Source organism: Xiphophorus maculatus, chromosome 19, assembly GCF_002775205.1.
Source record: "Xiphophorus maculatus strain JP 163 A chromosome 19, X_maculatus-5.0-male, whole genome shotgun sequence".
NCBI lineage: Eukaryota > Metazoa > Chordata > Actinopteri > Cyprinodontiformes > Poeciliidae > Xiphophorus > Xiphophorus maculatus.
Window position 1 is genome coordinate 19,064,839 of NC_036461.1, and position 21,400 is coordinate 19,086,238.

At 38.4% G+C, this 21,400-nt stretch overlaps 1 protein-coding gene across 4 annotated transcripts in view; it reads left to right on the forward strand.

Annotated features, from left to right (window-relative positions):
• Window positions 1–711: 711 nt before the first annotated feature.
• The window catches only part of akap6 (A-kinase anchoring protein 6), a 168,003-nt gene continuing 147,314 nt past the window's right edge, over window positions 712–21,400 (forward strand). For 3 of the 4 annotated variants that reach the window (XM_023352217.1, XM_023352220.1, XM_023352221.1), the window contains exons 1-3: window positions 858–1,073; window positions 8,309–8,581; window positions 11,556–11,727. In XM_023352217.1, coding sequence (XP_023207985.1) covers window positions 8,364–8,581; window positions 11,556–11,727 — 390 coding nt within the window. In that variant the 5' untranslated portion in view covers window positions 858–1,073; window positions 8,309–8,363. Of the gene's footprint in view, window positions 789–857; window positions 1,074–8,308; window positions 8,582–11,555; window positions 11,728–21,400 lie in introns of those variants that run through there. The other variant, XM_023352219.1, reaches the window with a different exon arrangement.

Consider the following 21,400-nt stretch of genomic DNA (forward strand, 5'->3'; position numbering starts at 1 on the left):
GAAACCTATGCTCTCCTTGAATATCTTGAATAAGCTTACTGTTTGCAAGCCTCTGTAAGCTTAAAAACAAAAGTTTTTGTGTTTTGAAACAAAAATATGTCTAAACAGCATGTTTGAATATAAGTAGAGCAAAGTGTGACACTTTAGATAAAACTACGTTTAATAAATTTCAGCAGAAAAATTGTAAAATGAACAGTTTGAAGAAATGTACGATATTCTTGAATGTCCCAGTTCAAGAATGTATTGCTTATATACCGTTGTAAGCTTAAAAACAATATTTTTATTGTTTTAAAAAACAAAAAATTGCCTGTACAATGTGTGTGAATACATATTGTACAGACGTGTATTTACACACATGGGACACGCGTGTACACACATGTACTTATGTCTCAGCGACATAAGTACAAACTGAAGAGTTTTGAGAAACTCTTCAGTTTGGATTATATGTTCATCTTTATTTGCTGCCTAACCATTCTCCAGGATTCTCGGGTCATCAGAGAGATGCAGTGGAGAGGAAAAACTCCCCTTTAGCAGAAAGGTTATGAACAGCTGCTATGATGCATCGAACACATTCTTTAAGTGTTTGCACTTCTAAGAGCAGCCAGTTGGGGGCATCATTGGCCCTTTTTGCTCTTTCTCTGTTAGGGAATCGGGCAGCAGCTGCTTGTCACATCCCTGCCTTTGCATTGTCATCTTCCTCCTCCTTTCTCAGGAAAGGGACCACCACACCCTGCCAGCCAATCAGAGCTCAGCTCCACCTCCTCCATCACATCATCTCGATCTCTAAGGTAACAGAGAGCCCCCCCCCCACCACCTCTCTCCCTTTTTCTCTCTCAGTCTCTGTTTCCATACTGAAAGGTGCCGCATCATCATCCTCCCTCCCATCTCACCATCCCATGCTAAGCTGCTGGCTGGTTAGCATTAGCCCATCTTCTCTTAACCTGATCTTGCCTTCTCTGCAGTTGGACTGTCAGTTCATCAGAGGCACCCCCCCGGTTGGCGACTCCTCTACCATTTAACAGAGAACAAGAAGGCAGGAAGATGGAATGAAGGAGAGCAAGAGTAGCAATGTGGTACGTACTTCTGACTTGCTCCGTTCCCCTCCCCATGCTTGAAATGCACTCCTGTCTGTGTGTCTGTAATCCTGACCAGAATGCTGCTTTATTGAGCTGTATGATACCGAAACATAATCAGGAGAGGGCTGGGGGCGGGGGGGGGGGCAGCAGCAGAGGGAGGTGACTCCCTGGATCTGGCTGAGCTTTTGTTAAGGAGGCCTGCTTCTTCTGCTAATATTCCTCCGCCTGCAGCATACTGAGAGAGGCCAACACCTTCCATATTATTCATCTGCTCCCTTACAACCGATGAGGTTAGAAATGTATAAATTGTGCTGTTTATTATTATGGGCTGCTTGTGATGGAGCAGAAGCTGACTCTTCTATGATTTCATTTGATGTTGTGTCAGCACAGACCTGATTCCAGCTGGATGCTGCTCAGTTGTTTTTAAATACTGTTTTACTTCAGGCAGGTCTGATGGGATACTTTGACTGTTCCTCTATTGATCTTTCTAAACTACTGGGAGTGTCACAGCATAACTAATAGTATGATCTAGAGGCCAGTAGTCAAGGGAAATATGAGTAATCAAGTTTGATAGAAGGCACTGGAGATAGGGTGCTTGACAGATGGAAGTAAAACAGCTCAATGTTTGTTGTGTCAAGAAGTTTTGTTTCTAATTACACCAGGCAAAGTGGTTGAGTGTGCATGTTAACCATTTTTAACATTTTTGTTCTACATTTTGGTTACATTTTTAGCACAAAAAGGGTAGCAGGTGAGTTCTGTTGTCCTTTGGAACTGAAGTTGGCAAATTTTTATTTCCTTTTTTAAAAGTAGAATTTAAAGTTTTGAATCAAGTGCTAACTTCAGTATTGTGTTTCTCACCTGAGAACATTGCAAATAAATCTCATCAATGTCTACTAAAGACTAAACTTGTACTTATGCATTATTAGGCCTCTATGGGTTCCGACCATAAATGGTAAACTCTATGAGAATGCTGAGTCTGGACAGAATCTAAGTCTTTGCTTCAATACCTGGGACAATTTCCATAATTTGATCTTTTTTTTATTGTATTAAATGTTCTATCTGGCAGTGTAGTAATCAGAATTGTTGTTTGAGTGCCCTAAAATCCTAAGCTTCACATGAATCATTGTAATATAACTGTCAGATTTTGTTAAAGCAAGAAAACATGTTAGTTTACTGAAAGACTACTATAGGTCTGCTTTCACACTGGGTTCATTCTCTGGCTCTTAACAGGCCACACATCTCTATTAAAATGCTAGGTTTTTGTGAAGATAACGTCATGATACATCATTCCAGAACTTAATACAAAGTTACTAAATAAAAACCTGCACTACATTGGTTTAATAAGTATGCACAGTCTTGAAGTATCATTTTGCTGAGGTGCCTGTGGGATTCATTTCAGAGTCCAGCCTTGTTAAGTTCACACCAGCTGTCAGTTACAGTGAAAAGAATTTAACTGTCTTAGTAGGATTTTGCTCTTGTGCATGCTTGAGGCAAGGTTATAGCTTGTAGAGCGGTTTCAACAGATCAACAGAATGTTGTACAAACATACTGTATGTCAGTCAGGAGAAGTGCATGTTTATCACTGGTTCCAAAAGCTCTGTTTGACCAAAACAAGCCAAAAGGAAAACACCTTCAGCTATCTGGTAAAAGGTTGCAAACATTAAAAAATTTACTGAGTTCAAGTGACTTTCAGATCTACAAAAAATGACTTTGTGAAGAATATCAAAGTTATGGAATGGCATAGCTGGAGCCCATAACTAAATCTACCAACGGCTGAACACTGTTAGGTCTTTGGACAAGAGACATCCTCACAATCTGAGAGATGTGATGAACTTCTGCAAAGCAGAGAAGGCTAATATTCTAAAGTTAAGATTGTAGTGTGAGAAGACTCCTTTGCCAAAGGCAGACTGAATGCTGTAATTGAATGAAAAGATAGTTCAGATTTTAAAGGTTAAAGGAAATGCAAATTTTATTATAGCAGCTTTTTAAATGTCCCATTTTCATTCCAGAATAGTTATTTGTTTTCTTTTCACAGTTAATTTGCCTACACTTAACATCACATTATTCTTGGAAAAAGTCTGTAATTATGATCTGATCTTTTCACATTAGCTGATTTTATCAGGGATGTGTAGATGTCTGAAAGCCTCTGTGAGGCTGGTTTGATGAGAATCACCAGACCAGCTGATTGTTTCTGTCAAAGACGCCAACAGGATCCATCAAACTGGATGCTTCAAGCATCAAGATGTTTTTTACAAAATTCTGTTGTGCTAAGTCCTTGGGTTTATTTATATCAGTTGTCAAGAGCTACTATCCTGGAACTCAGATGCATCCCTGCTCCAACACACCTAAATAAAATGAATGGCTCATTACCAGGCCTGTTCAGAGCTGAATGACCGCTGGTGAGGGAATTCAGCCTTTCGATCCCAGTCTGTTGGAATAAGGATGCATTTAAAAGTTGCAGGACCGTGGCTCTTGAGGACTGGACTTGAGCACCCCTGATTTATATAAAAATGGACAGTACTAATCACATTTTCCTAACAAATACCAACTAGCCAGATGTTGCTGTTTTGGAAGGAGTTCTTTGCCACACTTAAAGAATATTTTGATGATTGCACATGCCCACTAATATTTGTACATTTCAATGTTGAATATCTTCTAGCTATTTTTTAATGCACAAATATGCACATCTTCTAAATTTTTTAAATTACTATGCCCAGTTTTACATTTCATTTAAAGTGCATACGTGGCATGCAACAAAAATAATATGAATTGCGCTAAAATCTAAATATACTAAAATCTAATATACTAAATATATTTCAGTAATCATGTTAAAATCAAATGTTAGAATCTGGGATAGTCTGCGTGTTCTGTTAATCCTTTGTTGCAGTTTGTGTTCCCCTCCTCATGAGGGCGCCAGATAGCAGCAATCCTGACCTGCTACAGGTGTTTCCGTCACACCTGCGGCTCATTTCCACCCCCTCTGCGTATGGATTTAACGCCAGCACTTCGATACCTAAGCTGGCACCCGCAGTGGTAAATATCTGAGCTCCCTGCCTGTATCATGTGCCTCCTAGTTCTGCTTTTGTGCTGTTCTCATTGTCTCCTTGCTCAGGTTACCTTTACTTATCTCTGGATTTTCCCAGTCACGTTCTGACTTCCTCGTTCCTCCCCTATTCAGTTGATTCTGGACAAACTCCCATAGCTGGCTCTCCAGCACTTTCACCACACGGCTTCCATGACTGGAAGACTACTTTTAGAATATCTTGTCATGCCTTTTGGACTCTGTAATGCTCCATCACACCTGCAAACAATTGCAGAAATTTCAGGGATTAGCCAAATTCTACCACAGTCTCTGGCTCTCAGCGAGGCTTCTCCCCCAACTACTCTCACCTCCACCAAGATCCCGTTTTCCTGGACTGCTGAGGCTGAAGTGGCCTTCCTCAAATTAAAGAGATGTTTCTCTGAGACCCCCATCCTTATTTAGCCCTACCCTCAGAAGCTGTTTGTTGTTAACATCAATACTTCTGAATCAGGAGTCACTCTCATCTCATCAAGTGCTCTATCTTGTTCAGTGGAGGTCGGGTTTCAGCCTTCCTTACCTTGGTCATGTCTCTGAACATCTTCTACTTCTTAGCACTGCAGGTAGGTTGTAGTCCTGGAATGACAGCACTGGAAGATAATGGGTTCCTGGTAGCTTCATGTTTGATTGTTCTCAAATCTTTGGCAGTTAATTTGCGTCATTTTTTTCTCAACACATGTTTTGTTGACTATTTGCAGCAAAATGTTTGATGTTTCTGGGATCACAGCCCAATGTTTTAACAATTTCAAAAGTGCTGCATCCCTCTGGAAGACTTTTTACAATTTTGGACTTTCAGAGTCACTTAAATCTCTTTCTTGGCCCATTTTATCTGAGGAAAAGAAGCTGCCTAATAATTATCTACACCTTAATACAGAGTGTTTATTTCCATAGGCCTCTCCTTCCCTCATTAAACAAATACACATTAGCTGATATGTTTATCCTCAACAAACATATCAGTTTGTTGATATGTTTGGAGTTGGAAAATATGGATATGATGATATGGTCAAAACTCAAACTTGCCTAATAATTGTGCACACAGTATAGTTGTAATAACTGAAGCTGTGTGCTGACTATAAATCATTCCTCTTTAGGTCAGTTTTGTTTCTGCTCAGCTGGAGAAAGTTATGACACATCCACACATTGATTTGTTCTAAGCATCTGTTCAGATTGTTGATGAGTTCAGAGTCAATGGGGGGATCATAATGTAGAGCTGTATATCATCTGTGTAGTTATGGTTGGTAATCTTATTACTTGTTTTAACCTCAGGTGATGGGAGCATGTAGATATTGAATAAGCAAGGTATTTACTGAATACAACATTTAGTCAAATGTACCATACATTTTATAAATGTAATTTATTCATGTATAAAATCTAGTAGATTTTTAAGTCATTTTGTTTTTCGCTGTTGATGTTCATCTCCAAATTCAGATTCTTTTTATTAATCATGAGACAAAACTATAACAGAAATGCCACAGTTCTAAAAATTACAACTGAAGCTATTACAATAGAAATAAAATAGACCAATGCAAAAAGTTTGGGTTAGAAAAAACAAATTTCTTCAATGCTCAATTTATGCCAATAGTTACCATAATTATTAAAACATAAGTATTAAGTTTTAAACAAACTTGACAAAGACTATATTGTACATGAACAGCTTGGCTTGGAGCCAGCACCCAGACCTGCTTGCCAGAGTTGCCAGAGGTGGTGTGTGCTGGTCGATCTCATTCCATCTGGTCAATAATGGATTTTCCACACTGATTGTTCTTCCTGCCTGTCTGTGGAACATAAACAGGCCAGTAAGCCATCTCGTTATAAAATTATTCATTTTTATTGAGATTTTGTTTTGTACAGCTGAAATCTAGTGAATATGTAAAAGTTGGCTCCTGGTCTAATTTCCAAAACCCTTCAACATCTTCATTTTGACTTTAAGAGCTCTGCATGAGCAGACATCAGTTTATATTAGTGGACTCTTGCATCCTTACACCTGCAAGCTTCTGTGGCTCCAAGACTCTGGAACTCTCTGAGGTCGGGTGAGCAGGGTGACTTTTAAAAAAAGCCACATGGAAATTTATCTTCATAAATCTGGTTTTGCTTTAAGTGTCTTGTGTTTTTATTTTGTTTGCTGAAGTACTTTGTATAAAATTGGAGTTCAACTAAATATTAAACTAAATTTTAATTCAGTTGTATATTAATTCTGCACACTAATACTTGCCCATTAATCACGCACACATAGATAGTCCTAAAAAAGCCAGAATCTTACTTTTTTGACTTACTTTGATTGACTGAGAGCGCTGTAGTTGTTCAATGATTGAACTTCAAATAAATTGTCAAAACTACAACTTGCGTAATAATTGTGTGTAAAGTTAAACTTCTCACTTTTAATTAATCACATTTGTTATTATTTTAGATGCATAACAGATAATGTGTCTGTAATAACAGATTATGTATCAACTGTTCCAAATGTGAGTACATAATCTGAAGGCACATTTGATCAAGGTGGTGCAGTGAAGGTTGTTCATAAAAAGCTTGAATGTCTTTTCTTTCACACAAGGATGGATCTTAGTTGCTTCCTGATCCCTAGAGTGTCTGCTGTGTCACAAATAGTTCACAGACCTGTTATGTAATGGTAAAAGCAGAATCAGCCAGAACCCAAAACGCAGCCACAACAAGAGGATGGTTAACCAAAAAGTTTTATTACTAAAGTAAATGGTGTAGAAGGATGTGGTCACACTAGTGGGTCAGGGACGAGGAATCCACAGGGGTCAGGAGTCCAGCCGGGGGAGGGGAGGGTGAATGGACAAGGGGAGATCTGTGAGGGTCTCGGGACAAACAGACGACAGGGACAAAATCCACCAACCAGAGGCTGAGTCGTGAAACGGTCCAGGGTCATGCACGGGAGGGTCTCAGGCAGTGAAAATCCAGAAGGCAGGAGGCAGGGTCAGAAACAGGACTTTCAACAGCAAAAGGATTAGGCAAAAATCTGTGGTCAAAAAACAGGCAGGATCAGAAACCAGAAAACGCTTTGAAACATGAGACAAGGCTTGAAAGCTGTGACAGTGGCAACAGACGATCTCGCACTGAGCTGGTGACGAGCAGCTGTTTAAATAGGGACCAGCTCAGTGCAGGTGAGGGCAATGAGCAATCAGCACAGCCAAGGCAGAGCTGAAGGGCTGGAATCATGACATGTTAATAATTTATTGCATCTCTCTCAAGCTCATTTTTAGTTGCTGTAAATATGTAAAGTAAATGCTAATGTACAAATGATCATTTATTTTACTGAAGTGATCTGCATATTGAGCAAAAAATGTGAACCACTCTTCCTGTCATTGTATAATGCAAAATAATGTCCTATCTGCTTTGAAATGTAACAAATTGTGATGGCAAGGAAGTTATGGACTGAGTGAAATACTTGAAGAACTATACTTTATTTATTTATGTTCCTCAGACGTGTGCAACCTCACATTGTATTTTGTTGCTCTAGGTTTTTCCAGACGCACACTTTGCGCCGTCTAGTGGTGCCTGGATGCTCCAGTATGTGACTGAGCCAGGTTTTCTGTTTCCTTCTTCTCCTCTGCTTTTTATGCAAAATACAGAGGCATGATGGAATCAATGCTTGGAGTTATCTGCTTCCCCTCCACCATGTGATAAATTATTCAGTCATGAGCAGATACACACTGGGTGTGTGTGAGCAGTGCCATGCAGTGCCAGCTTATGTTTGCAACAAAAACAAAGCTGTGGAGAAAATTGTAGGACAGACAATGAGGCATAGATGGACTTTGTTTTTGTTATAGAGAGAGATCAAAAATAAAACCGAGGTTCTTTATTACTGAAGGCTAATTTAATGCCATTATCAGATCAAGTGGTTTACTTAGAAAATTACAGGTTAATTTTCAGACATTCTGCTCCAGGCACAACAACTTCTGTTGTGCCTGAATCTAAATGCAGAAAAAATCAAGACATCCAGGTTTTTATGTAGTTAAGCATTTATGGATGAATACAGTATCATCTGTATAACAGTGAAAATTAGCTTCTGTCTTGGACTTGGCCTGTGTTCTGTTTTTCATTTATATTTTATTTTCTGTTCAGGTTTTCTTCTTGACTTGTTGTCTTCATTTTCATTTACCTCTAGACTTTGTCTCTTGTTTCTCTGCAGTTCCTGTCCCTGAAGCCAGTCCAATAACATTTGGAATCCTACTTGCTCTACCATCATGAGCGTGGCAACTCTCTCTCCTGTGAGTCCTGAGCCTCCATCCCCAAAGCTCATGTTTATCACAGACGTCCAGCCCTCCCTGCACCCTGCCAACGCCCCTGTGTGTCCAGATATGGCTCATCAGTCTCTGAATGGAGCCTCTTCCCTTGGCCCTAAGAGCAACCAGTCCAACCTCACCGGTGAAGAGTCTATTACTGATCCAGTCTTCTCCCAGAGGTATGGAATCTCCCACAATGATGATGATATCTGCTTAAACTTGCAGTGTAGGTCCTTTTCCCTCTCCTGGACAATGAGGGTGCAACATTGAAGATGTTTTGTGATGGTTGTTTTTGCAGTGATCACTAGACTTCTATTTTATATGGAGGATCAAAAAGTTAGGTGACTTGACTTGACCATAGCAACCTATTTCTTTATGCTGATGAGTTGTTTCAAAGTGCTGCAGAGATGTGCTGATTCTATTCCAGCGATAACGTCTGGGAATGAAGAGCACAAAGAATTTTTAGATGATGCATGGCTGCTTAGTCCGCTGCTTTTAACTGCTAAAACTGCTACGCTAAATGTCCTCAACACTGAACTCCAGGGAAAAAAACAAACATAGGTCCAACATAAGTGCAGTTAATACATACAAAACAAACTTTGTGTTTAGAAGACACATCTGAACACTGGGAAGCTAAAACATTTTCTGAACCTGAAAAAATGATCTCAACAATCAAAGAGCAGGATGAGGAGGACCCGGACGATTTCTGCACACATCTGGATGAAGTGACAGCGGAGTTGAGTTCATGTTTTGATGACTTAAATGTCATGGAGGACATTGCTACATTTTTCTCAAACCCCTTTCAGCACATTGAAATAGAGCACATAGCAGCAGAACTTCATTATGCATTTTCATTGCAAACTATTGAGGACAAAGAGATAAATTATTTGCATAATTACATGAAACTGATAGCCAGATTAAGAGACAATGACTTTTGGGGACTTCTAAGCAGAGATAAGTTCCCTCTTCTCATTATATATGCACTAAAATTGAATACTTATTTTGGCTCCACTTACCTGTGAAAGGGAGCATTTTCACAGATGAAAAGAATCTAACTATAGGAGCCCCTTCCTGACTGAGACCTTGCAGACTGCATCAGACTGGCTGTCTGCATCTATGAACCAAACTACAGAGAACTTACAGAAAGACTTTGTTGTGAAACATCACATTGACTTGAAGGAGATTTACAGGCCTCCTCCTTCTAGCACTGTGAAAGGTGATACTGAATCAGATTGTTCAGAGATTGTTCAGTTTATTTGTTTAGGGAAGCTATTGCCACACCTCCTGCTATTTCACATTAAAAGGAAATGTAGCCACTTTAACAAGTAAAGCTCTTCCAGAACAATTCTTTAAATGGTAGCATATGTTGCATATGTGCTGATTACAAAATGTGCTAATTTTCCCCTTCTGTTAAAGAAATATGAAGAACTGGGGTGTATCATGGGGTAGTGGTAGAGCGGATGTTCGATTCCCAACCTTGAGACCTTCGCTGCATGTCTTCCTCTCTTTGCCCATTTCCTGTGGTAGCTGTTAATAAAGGCCCATAGTTCTAAAGATTTTTTTTTAAAAGAACAGTAAATGTACAGTAGTTATTTAAATGAGCCTGGTTCATGCCTCATTTCCATTAAGCATGAACCTTATTTCCATGAAGCATAGAAATGAAGTTCCATGCCTCAAAACAGATTTTTTCCCTATATTATGAACAAATATTTGAACAAAGTGTTGAGAATAAATAATTCTGTTTTTTCTTCTATCTCTTTTAGCAAGTTGCAAAGCTAAAGGACATGACATGTTAGCCCTCAAAGCTAGGATTAAAGGATATGACACACTAGGGAATGCCCTCTTTAGGGCGTAGCTTAGATAGAGGCTAACAAAGAGAATTACCAACTTTTGTTTGATGCCATTCTGTCCTGCTAAAGGTAGCATGAGAAAGGGACCAGCTGTATTTTGATATTAATAAATGGAATTTATGAATTCAACTCACTGACTCTTCTTTAACCTCACACATCAAGAACTTAGTATGGAGAATGGATAAATTCTCCACAAAAGCTAAGTGTGGTTACCCAAAAGAAGCATGATCAGGAGCTTCACTTTTTTTAGACTTTATTTTTCCAAAGTTTTTGGAGCATATAGAAAAAAAAGCAACAACAGAGAAACAAACAAAACAAAACACATGAGAAATTCACAGGAACATGTCACATCTTATCTGTGAAAATTTATCATTTTTTACAGAATGTGTAAAGCAGTCCCATCAATATTTCCTTCCCTTAGGCTGCTGATCTTATATGTTCCATAGTCTATATCAGAATACCTAATAAGGGAGTGTGTCTTGTGAGCCAACATTTTGTGATGGGTTTTTTGCACTCATAAGTTTCTCTGTTAATTCATCACTGCATTGATAAAATGCCTAGATTTAGAAGGGACTTTCATTATTCAGTGTGTCAACACAGATCTGAATCAAGTTCAGGGATCTTAGGCTTATTTTTCTTTCTATTTTTAATACTTTCAATACATTTGCAAAAAGATCTCAAAAACATTTTTCTCAGGTGTGTAGAATTTTGAGGAAAGGTTTCTGACTTGGATGGAATGCAGCATTCAGCTAATGAAAAGTAGAAAATTAAACACCACCAACAAGTGGGACTTTCCAACAAAATATTTTTCTTTATAAATTGTACTGTGTTCTTGTTTAGATTTAAACTAACAGGGAAACTTTAGATTTTCCTCCATAGATGTGCAGCTATGAAGTTAAATACATTTGCTAATTTGACACAAAGGAGGGGAGATGCTGCATTATGTCTATTCTAAGCAAAGTTTAAGATTTAACTATATTCAGCAAAAAATAAAAAATGTAATACAAATTGTGTAGCTACCATCAGAGTAAAAAACAAACAAACACACCATGGTTTGGAGTTATTTTTAAACACATTTAGGACTTTTTATGGTATTGCTTGTTTTTCACAAATTTGAGTTTTGAATTGTGACTTCCAACACCCAAACATATGTTATTGTTCAGATATTTATAAGTTAGAACTTTATCAGAACTATTTGCCAAGAAAGCTAAATTTACATTTAGTACTGAGAAGACATATAGATAATTCTGGGTGTAGATTCTCATTCTTTATTGTATTTATTTCTCATGTGTTCTGCTTTAAGGACAAAGAAACCTCCTCCTCTCCACACCGGAGCCGACTGGAAGGTCGTCCTCCATCTGCCAGAGATTGAGAAGTGGCTAAGAGCAACCAGTGACAGAGTTGCTCAACTCACACACTCTGTTGGACAAGACACTGACAACAGACATGTGGATGTCCACCTAGTACAACTTAAGGTAGGCAAAATGCGTGCTCTTCCTGTTACTATGGCAACTCTTACATGCACCCTGGGCATCAGGGGTGCATGTAAGATTTACGACAATCTTACAACGTCCTGCAGTGTGTGGTGTGTTACATGGTGGTGTCTTGGCCTGATTATGGCAGCATGTGGAGTTTATCCTGAGAACGCAGCCTGTTGAATGTGACAGGTAGCCAATCCGAAAACGTGGTGACGTAAGAATGGAGGGGAATCCCAAACAGTTGACATAACGCAACTGAGAGTTGGGTGGACTATTATATGTGGTTATGTTTATTCAGTTAAAAATGTTAACTACGAAAAAACATAACTCACCTCCAAATCATAGTGCAGCAAATAGAGCGGCTGCTCCCGCCATCTTTTATCAAATGCCTTTTCTTTTTGTTACGTCTTTTATTGCTTTAAATGAGCCACAAACTATCACTACTGCTTCTACATCGTCATCCGTGTTTGATTATTCTAAATTCACATATGATATGTTGGGGGTTTTACTTGATTTTCTTCTGGAATCGGGATGTTCATGAGTAGAATCGGTTCGTGTGTGGTGTGTTGCTCCTGCCGTGTGGCTGGACACACGAACCGATGGAACCTGTTGTACTTTTATCGGCTTTGTGGTCACAGAAGTTTCGAAAATCGGCCGATAATCCTTAAATCGTGCCGTGTGAACCCGATCTAAAACTCACAAGCTCTACTCCTCTCATCTCATCTCGACCACTGCCCCAATGCTCTCTGACTCTGGTCGCTATGGTAACGTTTGCATATCCCTTCAAAATAAGATACAGATGTGCCACAAAAACGAACATATTACTTTCGTGAAAATTTTAACTCACGATAACAACTAATGGGAGCCTTGAGCTTGTTTCTTGCAATGAAACGGTCCCATCTGGGAGTGATGAGAGACAATAACACCCGAAGTGTTGCTTATGCACAGGGTGCTTGGTCTCTACGTTCCGAAGCAGTTTGAAGGGTTCATTGCCTCATTAGCGAGCCAGTCACCATATCATGCAGAGCGGGCTTGGAATGTGGGAATCACCTGCCGAGATAAATCCATTCTCCTGTCTCTTCTCTGGGCCTTTTTCCCTTCGCAAAGAAACTTTCCAAAGACATCGGATCTGTTTCTTACTCATTTTGCTGCTTGTGGGCTCAATGTTGGAGTGCAAGACATAACCGAGAGAATCCGGTTTACATGATAAAAGATCCTCCAGACTCAAATAATCCATAAAATGGAAATATTTAATTATTTCTTCTCATGGCCCGGTACCAATTGGTCCACGGACCGGTACCGGTTCACGGCCCGGGGTTAGGGAATATACAAAATACATATACAGTATATTGTATATTCTGTGAATAAATTGAATGGGCTGTTCTTGTAAAATTTGAAACATTTGGTGAAAATTGGGTTGATATGATAGATAGAAATGAACGAAATTGTTCTAATTAGAAAAAATCCAAAATAATTTAGGCTTTTCCCTGCAATTCTTGTTTTTGATGTTTTTAAACTTGTGGTATTGTTTAACCCTGGAAAAAGGAACAATTCAAATAATCAAAAGTCTAGAAATTATGACATTCATAGAGATGTTGGGTGGATGTAAACTTCATGTGCTGAATCTCAGTGCAGTTCAGGGAAGCGACAAACCCAAACTTTTGCATAATGTGTGTGTCACAGAGCATAAAACAACAGCTTACTGTTTGGGTTCTGAGGTCATTGTGTGTGTGTGTGGGTGTGTGTGTGTATGGGGGGGTGGGTGTACACGCGTGTGTATGTGTACTAATGTGTCTTGTGTTATTTTTCACACATATATTTCTTAAAAGCTTTATTTGCGGAACTGTCACTTTGCTGCCTCTACAGTTAATAAAGACAGCAAATGGAACCTGATGTGCCTTCTAGTATTGAGAATACTTGGCAAATTAGCAAACAATAACAAAACACCATGTACATTTTTTTAAAATAATGTGTTAGTAATATATTGAGATCGTATGCAGATTTTTAGTGCATAAATTGCTCATGTAAAATTTAATGATTTAGCTGTGAAACAGTCTAAATTCTGCCTGACTTGATGTTTGCTTAGCCTTAGGCTCATTCGATGGTTGATGGCTCCACCTCCTGGTATTATTTCTGTATTACAACAAGGTGAAGAATATCTCTGGCATCCCACCTCCTGTGGAGATGCCGATGGGATAAAAGGCATGTCATATGTAACCAGTCTCATCTCTTTTAAATTTTCCAAAGAAAACTGTTCTGTTGAGAGGACTCAAATGCTTCACCTAACTCTAGAAAACTTCCTAAAACATATTTATTAATTATTGAAGAATTCATTGTCTAAGTCTGCTGAATCACAGGAATTTCTCTGTATTAATATTTTCAAAATTTATAGTGATATTTCCACAAAATGTAGAGCACAAAGTGGTATACAACAATACATTATAGAATTATACATGATTCAAAACAAAATGTGATGTGAAAAATGTATTCAGCCCCCTTTACTCTGAGTGCAACCAATTAATTGCCTTCAGAAGTTGCCTGATGATTGCTAATTACTAAACAGAGTGTAATCTGATCTCAGAACACATCCAGCTGCTCTGTGACGCCTCAGAGGTTCACAGGATATTGGAGAGCAAACAGTATCATAAAATCCAAGGAACACAACAAACAGGCCAAGAAGTTTAAAGCAGGCTTTGGCTCTAAAAATATTTCCCAAACTTTGAACATCTCTCTGTTTAATATATCATTTGGAAATGGAAACAGTCTGGCACAAATGTAAACCTACCAAGATGAGGCCATACACTTAAACGTCCAGCTGATCAAGGAGAGCTCTGATCACAGATGCAGCCAAGAAGCCCATGGTGACTCTGGACCAGATGCAGAGATTCACACCTCAGGTGGGGGAATCTGTCCACAGGACAACTATCAGTCATCACTGCAGGTTGTTTCTTCACCATTAGAACATTTAGCATGATTGAGCATGATTGACGGCGGTAAGCCCCTCCTCCTGGCTCTGATTGGGTGTTTTTGACCTGGGGGGTGTTTTTCTGCATGCGGCAGTAGTAGCTCAGATTATCTGACTCTTACTCTACTACACTGTCATGATATGGTGACAGTTTTAACAAATAGTATATAGAAAAAAACATTTTGTTACATACTGCATTATACGATCATAATAAGAATATGATGTGACAAATTCTTTCCTTGTTGTGAATTGCATGACTTTTCAGAATTTTCCATTTTGAACAAATAACAGTTCATTTGGTTTGATGCATGGTATATGACTGGACTGTGTATTCTTAAAACAATATCTAATCATCTAATCTGACTAGTTCAGCTACATACTTATAAAAACAAAGTGTAAATAAAAAGTGAAAGCTGAAATCCCTGTTTTAGGTTTTCCCTAACACAACTGATTTTGGGAGAAATTTAGAACAACTTGACAAATTGTCTCAATTTTAGCTATGCATACAGCAGTTCTATAATGCGTAGCTTACTAACCCAGTAAAGTCAATATCTGACTGGATACAAACTAATCAAAAGTGTTAGATAACAGTAAAATGTCATTTCTGGACTAGATTACTCACTGAGAAAACACCATCATCATCCTACCCTGACCAGACTAGCTGCTACACTAGATATGAAGCTTTTCTAAAATGTTTTGCTTGATTATTTTTGTAAAACTAAATGGCTGATGTGTTAAGTTTGAAATCCCAGCTTAAGGTTTTATTTTAGCTTGTGAAACAGGCCTCATCTGTTTTCATTGTTCCTACTGGAAAACATTTAACTTACCTACATTTATGAATTCCAAAAACAGCTAATGTCTGGTTTCTGGCTAGGACTCAGTCTCCCCTTCTGACAGGTGACATCCTGGCTGTAGGGGTTTAGAGCTTCTCTAGGTGAGGAGGTTTGTGGTTGAGCAGACTCACTGAGTGAGCCGGCGATGGGAACAGACACATCTTCAGACGGCTGTTTGAAATCTCATTCATGCCCCTGGTGATCTCTCTCCTCCTTCATCATGTCCTTCCTACCCTTTTGTGGCTTTTGTTTCTTTCTTATCCTCTCCATCATCTGCAATCTCTCTCTTCCACCTCTCTCTGTATCTCTGTCATTTTTATAATGCGTTTGCCTGCAGGGCATTTTTCTATAACCCGACCTTGCCACGGAGAGACTGTAGGATATGATTATACTGATGCAGCTGCTGTCTCTGTGTGTGTGTGTGTGTGTTGTTTCTGTGTCTGGGTGTGTGTCTAAGTAATGGTATGGACTCCTCTGAACTATTCTTAGTGTCATACAGCAGGTGGAGTCCAACAGCTGAACAGAGCTGCTCTGCAAGGGAGAGGCTGCTATGTGTTCTAAACACTTCCATGGGATTCTGTGAAATAGTAAGACTTTAAAAGCTACAACTACAAAACACTTTCAATAGAGCATTTGACTTTTGTCCTCTCCAAAGATTAATGTCTTCCTTAGTCCTGGTAGCAGCCCGCCCACCCCCATCCCCACTTCAGTTCATCCTGGCCTGTCTCATTTCTTTAGTGAAACCAGTGAGTAAAACAATAACAAATATTTCTAATGAGGTCTCACCATTTTTACACATTGAAGCCATGCTTTTAAACACTTGCCTCCCATTAGTTTGTGGAGGATGTCTTTGGTGTAAACAAAATCCATGATTTTCTACTCAACACCAGGCATCTACTAACATGAACATTTAACATTGTAAAAATTGTTAAGTTGGTCACATTATCACTTTAATCACCATATTATTGTTAAAAATAAGAATAATTAAAGCTGAAAATTAATCTAACACTGAATCAAACAGCATAATTATAACTATCAAAATCCTTATAATACCAAGTAGTTGTACAAAAAACTACTATGCACTTTGACAACTGTTCTTTATTAAATGAAGTTATAGACAAAAGACCAGTTAATGAATTGAATGCCAGCTGAAGATGTTCGCCAACATTAAAAATATCAAGTTGGATGTTAGAATAAATAAAAATGTAAAGTAAATAAGCCATTAATTATTCTTAATTAATGGTTTGTATTGTATTGAATGTTTACAACAACATTTTAATGTCATCTTGTACATAGTTTATATTAAATGCATATGCTGTACTCTCATGTACTCTCATATGCTGCGTCATGAAAGTGGAACCCACTGTTCTTTTGAGATGTGCCTGATAACTCCAGGACCTGGGGTTCATCACTGTTCTGACTCGTTTGGTCTCATTCTGCAGTAGAGCGAGCCTAAAAGCAGTCTGCATTATTTTAGTGATGAAGGACATTATGTTCTCTGGAAATGGACTTCACTCTTACTGCTTTCTCATTTTCTTCTTATCTGCCCCATCATGCCTTCATAGCTCTCACAGTAGCAGCCGCCATGTTTCTACCAAAGACAGCAAACATTTCAGGAAATAGAAAAATGTTGATTTTCAGTCTTTGGAGTCCAAAGTCTTAGGAGGCAAAATGCTCATGTGACTCTTCTGTTCATAGAGGAATCATGTGGATAGCAGTGACTTGACTTCATTACAACTACAAATTTAGAACTATTCATTTCAAGATTTCTGTTTGCTTTCTTGGCGTTTTATGAAGAGGAAGATTACCGTATGTGGATGCCACATTGTTCAGTGGTAGAGTTGATGGACCATAAACAGAGGCTCTAGTTCTCAACGGTTTGATTCCCAGCCCCACACCACTTGCTGCATTCTTCCCCCTTCTGTCTCTCTCTCTCTCTCTCTCTATCCACCTACTGTTGAAAAAGCCCCACTAGTGCCTACATGCACATATATAAAAAATGAACTTTTCTATCAGCCATGGTCTTTGGTCTGGTACATTGCTTTTTCATTTATGCATTCCAATACATTGAGTGTGTGTGTGTGGGTGCCGGGGTGTATGTGCGAGGAGTGGGTTAGACTCGTCCTAAAATTAACCATCCAACTGTTGCCTCCTCTTCTCGACACCAACACCCTAATGGAGGAACTAGGTCACAAACACTTCCAGCCCCCTACACACATCTCACACACCCTACTAGTGTGTTATTTCTTATATAGTAGCAACAGAGTTTTTGATGCTCTTTTCTTCTCTTTTGAAAAAGGATTTTTTTTTCTCTTTTACGGTATTAAAATGAGTGATCTGAAAATATCAAAGGGCGATAAAAGGTAAGAAATGGAATATTCTTAAAACTGGATTGAAAAATCCCCTTTACCTTATGGACTGGAGTGGGATAAAGATTTGCAGGGATTTGGTTGCATGGCAGGATGAGAGGTTTATGAATGCTATATTGGTTTTTTGCTATTTTTAAATGTTCATAATGTGTTTGTAAAAAAAGCAATAAAAAAACCCAACTAAAATAAAATAGTAAACACACATGGCGAGGAGAATAAACACCAAGGGAGCTGGGAAACTATTAACCTAACCAAAACAACGAATAACTAAACACATGAAGTAAATAAACAAAATCTAACTAAAATAATTAAAATCAGTTTAATTAAAAGTAAAGCAGGACCAAGTCTGATCTAACAGAAGATCTAAGGTAAAAGAGATAACAAACGATCAAAACTAAAAAAGTGTATACCCAGAAAAACTTAAAAAACAACCCTAGATCCTAACAAAAAAAAATTCTTTATGACTGAACATTTCAGTTTTAGTTAAACCACAGAATATTATTTGTCCCTGAGTGCACTTGAAAACTGTTATCTTCCTTTCAGTATGTTTTTGGAGGAATGGATTTGTCCTCCCTGAATGGAAATTCAGTTCATGAAAGAACCAGACTGGTTTCTTTGAACATAACTAACGACACACTCAGACAAGCTTCAACAAATATTTTTATAAAAACAATTGTTTTGATTTGTAGTCTAATAGACACTTTTCTTAACTAGTTCATAAAGTTATATATAATATTTTTCTTCCTGTTTGATCTGGAACCGTACACCAAAGATGAATAAATTCTGTTCCTGCTTTGGTTTTTGCATGTTGGCCTAAACACAGCAGTGTGTTTAAGGCAGTGGTGCCCAAAGTGGGTCCTTGAGGGCCAGCATCCTGCATGTTTTAGTTCTCTCTAAAAGTGGTAGTAACAACCTTTCCAGCAGGTCAATGTTCTTCTTAGGCCTCTAATGAGCCATCATTTGATCCAGGTATGTTAAATCAGAGAGAGAACTAAAACATGGAGGGCCTCAAGGACCCACTTTGGGCACCACTGGTTTAAGGTGTTACTTTAAAAGGCATCCAGAGATGCAACCATTAAAATTGTATCAGAATCTTACAAAACACGACTTTCTCATTATTTTAAAAGCAAAGCAGTCTTAGTTAAGGCAAACTTCTAAATTTGAAGAAATGATATCTTACTCATCATTTTTGCATTAATAGAAATGATCTGTTAATCTCAAGTGACCCTCAATGCCTTATGAAATTTACTTTTTATTAAAGAGGTTGATTAATCATCACAAAACATGATTTTAATATTTATTTTACATAATTACATTTTTCAGACTTACTTTGATACAAATCTTTGTCAGCCTAAGAAAAGGATTGGGAGACTTTTACTGGTATGCTGCGAGTGTGTGAGGGAATCGGAGAATAGCTTCTTTTGATGAGAAAAGGAAAAGATTGTGTTTCCTGGTATATACATGTACACTGTCAAAATGCTTGAACACAAAAGGAAACTGTCACAGAAAAGCAGGTCTTGAAACCAACAGACTGTGCCAACATGAAAAAGCAGAAAAACCAGGTGTAACTTAAAAAGGTTCTTATTGATTCTGCACTGAGCCCATCAGAAAGGGACTTTCCATACCTTTTGTGTGTAAGGATTCAGATTTAGGACTTAAAGAGATGAGATATAGTTCTCAGCTGGTACTTCATTTAACTTCGTTTAAATAAGTCATGGAAATGAATTGTAGGGTTGCTGTGGATACAACCTTATAATACATTTTAGAGTTTGCAGTGTTATCACTCAAGCTGTCCCTTTGAAGAAATAACTGTAACAAGTCTTTGTATCACAACAGCGGGTCTTGGTTGTCTTTGAAGCTGTTTAATTTGAATACTCCAGGGAAGGAGGGAACACATGGTTTTTGATCTCCAAGGTGAAATACATTGCGTTGATGGGCTGTAGTGAAGGAGTTGAAGGTTATTAGATCGAATGGGTATGGATGAGGCCAGGCTGTCATGAGCAGTTTGAACACGGCCAGTAAGAAGCCCTTGATGTTGGTGGTGATGAAGCTGAGCAGCGATTGGACCTGAAGGAAAAGTCTACTTGTTTTAGATTGATTTTGGGCAATTAGAAATGCTGCTGGATGTATGAGCTTCTGATTGACAGTTCATATCTTGAATGTATGTGACTGGAGAGTAAAAAATGTGTGTGTGTTTTTCGTTTCACTCCATTAAGTGTGTATTGCGACTGTGTGTTTGCTTCGTGTTAGCTCTCTCTTTTTAATGTACCATGATGATCCACACATAGCAGTTCTGAGATAGGAGGCATGCAAAACTGCAGCACTGTAACATGTCGACCAAAAGACAGATATTCATCTTGTACTTATGATAAGAAGAGAAGAAACATCTGCATACTTACCAAAAACATTTTGACCTGCACTACTTTGTAATGTCTCAGTCTGAACATAAAAGTATAATCCCAGACAAACGGAGGAGCAGAATCTCCAATTGCCTTTTTATTTTTCTAAGCCAACTTGTATACAGGATTTTGTTCTTAATTCAGTCAACAAAAAGATATGCTAATTTTCTTTTTTTAACATGGTTCTCACTTTATGGTTCTCCACTGCAATTCCAATGAAGTCCCATTGTAATTCCAGTTCACTGCGATTCCAGTGAAATACCACTGTGGCTCCAATAAAAGTTTACTGCAGATTCCAGTGAAATCCAAGTGAATTTACAGTGAATTCACTGGAAGGTAATTGAATTAAAACGTAAATGTACTATGCATTTATCTATTTATCATTTCAAAAAGACACTGTTCATCACCATAACATTATATTTCAGTACCACAACAGGCCTCAACTTACAGAGTAATATAATTTATGCATTACGATAATGAAAGACATCAACACTAGCTAGCTTATAATGATATAATGCCATGGTGATTCAGCTAAAGTTTTTCACCTGCAACAGTGGTTCCTTAAGATTTTCTGCCACACCCCCCATGGATTACAATAAAATCCCCCCCAAAAAAGAAAAAAGAAATTCAACAGGGCACACACATTGTTCAAGCAGACATAAACCTAGACACATATTTTGTTTTCAAACTCCACTGAAGTGTATTTCACACTTCAGGTTGCAGCAAAACACACTACAACTTTCCTGCTGTAGTTCATATTGTAGTGTACAGTAATGTGCACAGGAGAGTTCTCAGTAGGTCAGAGTGTTAGCCAACATAGCATGAGACAGGCCGGCAGAGTATCTGACCTACATTCTGACTGGCTAGGTGCCTGTTATAATTCAGGAAGCGGCAGAACAAGAAGTGTTATCTTGTTCAGGGAGGTCACCATGGAGCAACATGCAACAGCAGCCAAAGATAGAAGCAGAGGATCACCCGGGGGTTCAGTGCCAGGTCACCTGCTTTCTCAAAGGCAGCACAATAGAAAAATGGGCCAGTTATAGAACTGCACACAGCAAAGTTTGAGTGGAACAAAAATTTCTATCTTTTTTTTTTTAAAGTTTG